Raw genomic sequence first — 4,047 nt, forward strand, 5'->3', positions numbered from 1 at the left:
CTTGGAAAGTTGCAATGGTCCCTGCCGCCCATCATCTTCTACCTCCGCGCGTGACCACCAGGCCCCGTCCGTGCCCACCGATGCTCCTAGGCTCCTCCATAGCACGCGACACGGCCGCGCCGGCATCACTCGTCACAAGCCGAAAAAAAATAAAGGCATTTTGGCACGCCGTGGTAGCGTAACCGTTCCGGATTCTACTAATACGTCTCCTAGAAGCGCCAGTGTTCAGGCAAAAAAGATCGAAGGCAGGCAGCACGGGAAGAAGTCGCGTCAAATACTCCATATAACAGCTCAAGTAAAACAGCAGTCTCGACAACAGAGTAACTGAATCACGGCGCAGCTCGCCGGCAAAGGGCGGTCACTCGGCCAGCAGCACGGCGCGCAGCTCAAGCATCAGAGCGAAGATATCCTCAGCTAGCTCAGAGGAGGTAGCAGTAGGCGAGCAGCGGCGCCGCCACGGCGGCCACGAGGGCGGTCGCCGTCATCGGGGAGCTCGCCCCGCCGCTCGATGATCCTCCGGTACCAGACGGCACAGGTGCTGCAGTGACGACGACAAACGATGGTCAGAAGCAGGAACCGAACAGTGAACTCACGGTTGAATCGACAGAAATTTCTCGTGAGATGGATCATTATGTATGTAAGACAGTAGCAGTTTGAAACTGGGACACCCTGCACAACGCGTGACAACAACAAACAATAGCAGTTTCACAATGGCCAACTGACGGTAACTAAAAGGTTGTCTCGGCTCTCATCAAATCCTGGAACATCTAAACCACGAGTGTTGTTGGTTTCCTAAGCTCCCCAACAACACCTGTTCACACAAGGGAGCGGACAACAGACACCTTAAAATCACGAGAAGAAAGCAAAATCTCCTTCCTCCACCGATGGAGTGAAAACAACAGCCGGAGGGAGCGGACACCAGAGATGGCAACCCGACCAAAATGTCTAGGCGCTGGCAAGATGGGCCATCCAGACCACGGGTTGCCTTCACTCCAGCATGCTCTCAGAGATCAACATCACTCAAGATCTCGGTCACAGATTACTCAAATCGTTCCATGGTCTCTCTCGTGAAAACTTGAGAGTGCTCTATACAAGAACGTGGTGTGGCCCAGAGAAATGCTGGCTGCCCGCTTTGATTGCAGCCTGAGTACCCCCCGTGACTTGCCAGTCAGCCTGAGCCCGTGACTACAGTGACAAAAACCGCTGCAGATCTCCAGGAATTAACTAACAGAGCTTTTGCGCCGCGGCCAACAATCAAGTGGTCAGGTTAAGGACAAACAATGAAATGTTCCAGGTTGGAATGCTAACCCAAGAACATACTAGTACTCGTACTGACATGAGTCACTACTCTGCCACAGAATTGGAATAGCTCAATGAAACTGTCTCGTCTTCATAACAGATTCAGATGGGCTGCAGAGGTAGGTCCTATCGGGCTATCACCACTCACACGATTGCCTAATGAAGTGGCTTGAGTGTCGCTTTCTGCTGCCCAAATGAAGCAGCCAACGGATAGCCGGATAGGGAGGGAATCACTCTCTAGCATACAAGTTAACAGAAATGACACAACAATTACATTTTTACCTACATTGTTTGTCGTTTTAGTAAGTAGTAACATGGGTTGATTGGTTCATAAAAGCTTGTTTCAACTTGTTTGCTTTCTCTCTAGAACTCTAGATCGTTTGGTAGCTCACATGCCATACAATCGATCACAAATATGCAAAGGTAACGGGAAAACTGAGAATAGGCTACTACTTTTTTTGCGGGGGCAACAAACACTTTGGTGGACCCATTTATGCCAATCGTGTGAACCACAAGTCCACACGGAGTGCCCACTCATGGAAAAGAACAATGCCTCTTTGTTTTGAGCGTGGTACAGCTCACCTTCTTCTAGGAGAAAGACAACTCATTTTTTGTTGGCATTTGATATGTTCCGTACTGTGTGACAGCTAAAATTCAGATTTTATTTTCTCAGTTAAAGTTACAGTATTACCAGATTTTTTTTTGGTTTGTTCATACTTGAAGATCCAAACAAAGACAACAAATTTCATAGAGCACAATCTAGTACTATGTGCCAATTGATCCCACGTTTCAACGATGGTATAATAAAGAAGTGTGCATCAGGCGGATATCATGGTACTGAAACAGAAAGGGAGAGGAGTTACCTTCGGTCGGAGAACCCGCGGAAACTGCAAGCAAGGAAAGCAAAAGCGAGAGATGTTAGTTTAGATCAAACCAAAATTGCTTAGAGTAGCAGAGAACAGAACCAAACTGATCAGCAACTACGGACCCTGAAACTCTACACTAAAATCCTAGAGAAACCAACGAGACGGTGAAATCCCAACAAAAAAAAACATATTTTAGGCGAGGTTTCTTGAGAGGAAAAGGGGGAATTTTTGCAGGGCATGGCATGGTACTAAGTTTCTTGCACACCCACAAGTTATTAGTTATGCTAAAATGCAAGAATGAAACGAGCCCATGGAGAAGCAGCAGGGGGGAGGAAAGGCGCGGGCGGTGCTCACTGTGGCACTTGCTGAAGGCGGCGTTGGACGCGCCGCAGGCGCCGGGGAGCGCGAGCACGCGTTTCATGTCGATGGGCACGGGGGTGTCCTTGGAGCCGGCGAGGGAGCAGAGGCAGCTGACGATGGTGGGGTTGGCGACGGCGGTCTTGACCTCCCCGCAGCAGGCCTTGGACGGGGTCTTCTCCGTGCTCCCGGGGGAGACGTAGCCCACGCAGTCGATCAGGCTCGAGGCCGCCGCGATGCAGTCGACCGCCGGCGCCGGGGCAGGGGAGGGGGAGCCCGCGCCCGCGGCGGAGGCGGCGAGCGCGAGGAGGAGGCACGCCACGGCGGAGGCGCGGGCGGTCACGGCCATGGCTGGGGCGGCGCTCGGCTGGAGTGGGGGAGGAGCGGAGTGGAGTGGGGAACGGACGGGGTGGTGGTGGTGGGGTTTGGGAAGTTGGTGGGACGCGGGGAGGGAACAGGTCAGACGGGGGAGGCGAGGGCTGGCGGCTGGCCTGGGGGGCGCCTTTATGGAGAAAGTTTGACCGCTTGGGTGCGGCTGCGAGGGAGAGGGTTTGCCTACGGGCTACGGCGGCAGCGGCGGCGGCGGCGGCACCGGCACCGGCAAGGTTGGCATGAACGGGGAATAAGAGGTTTGTTGTCTTGTTGATTCCGGTCTCTGATCTATTGTCATTTTGTTGTTTGATATTTTTAAATATTTTCAAGTTATAAAAGGTTTAATGTAGGTTCATTTAGTGCAAAACACAGCTTGATTGGATCCCACCCTAAACAAACTGTTGTGGGGAGTTAAGGCGAGGGCGATAGCTAAATGGTGGGAAGGAGACCAGGACAATTATGGTAGTGAGATCGACAAGGAGAGGACAATAACATTGATCACGGATGAGAGAGGGTCGGATGGAGAAAGTTGGGATTCCTAGTGAAAATGATATGGAGGCGATGATATGAGTTAGCGAGTGAGGTGAAACGATGGTACGTAAGTTTTGAAAAAAAAAATGATTTGGAATTACTCCTATTTTACGTGAGCTGCTAGGCTATAAGAGAGTCAAATTCCTCCTATCTCTATTCTAGTATATAGTATTGGGACATGATCCAATGATATTGCAGGGGTGAAGTATACCTCTAGAACCTGACTTTGAGGAGGTAATTGTTATGTAATATCAGTGGATTTTTTCCACTTAAATAGGATGGTCGGACGGAACTTAAAATTACATAATAGAGAAATGGAATAAAAAGGATGTAGAGTAACGCAAAAGCATCGCGGAATTTTAGAAAAAAATTGCTTATATAAATTTATATTCCTATATCAGGGGCGAATGCAAAATATATACAGGCACACAATCACACAGAAAAGGAATATCGCCATAATTTAGCGAGTTTACTTAATATAAATTGGCATTCATAATTGATGTCTATGGAAGAAACTTAATGAGGCAAAAATGGAGCAAAACAAAATTGTAGTTGCATAATCACATAGCAAAATTTACACTATAAACCATATTATACTATTCTTATTATTTTGTTCATCTAT

At 49.0% G+C, this 4,047-nt stretch overlaps 1 protein-coding gene across 1 annotated transcript; it reads right to left on the reverse strand.

Annotated features, from left to right (window-relative positions):
• Window positions 1-257: 257 nt before the first annotated feature.
• On the reverse strand, window positions 258-3,155 carry LOC120690978 (non-specific lipid transfer protein-like 1). Its single transcript, XM_039973918.1, has 3 exons — window positions 2,520-3,155; window positions 2,163-2,186; window positions 258-538 (listed from the first exon to the last, which is right to left on the reverse strand). Exons 1-3 carry the CDS (start codon window positions 2,869-2,871, stop codon window positions 420-422), a joined length of 495 nt encoding a protein of 164 aa, XP_039829852.1. The 5' UTR covers window positions 2,872-3,155; the 3' UTR covers window positions 258-419.
• Window positions 3,156-4,047: the final 892 nt, after the last annotated feature.

Source organism: Panicum virgatum, chromosome 9N, assembly GCF_016808335.1.
Source record: "Panicum virgatum strain AP13 chromosome 9N, P.virgatum_v5, whole genome shotgun sequence".
Lineage (NCBI taxonomy): Eukaryota > Viridiplantae > Streptophyta > Magnoliopsida > Poales > Poaceae > Panicum > Panicum virgatum.

Excerpts from the sequence above, each read along its gene's own strand:
- LOC120690978 (XM_039973918.1), bottom strand. The coding sequence starts at position 2,871 with ATGGCCGTGACCGCCCGCGCCTCCGCCGTGGCGTGCCTCCTCCTCGCG. Across the intron at positions 2,187-2,519 it reads CGCCTTCAGCAAGTGCCACA|TTTCCGCGGGTTCTCCGACC; the intron begins GTGAGCACCGCC and ends CCTTGCTTGCAG. Across the intron at positions 539-2,162 it reads CGCGGGTTCTCCGACCGAAG|CACCTGTGCCGTCTGGTACC; the intron begins GTAACTCCTCTC and ends TCGTCACTGCAG.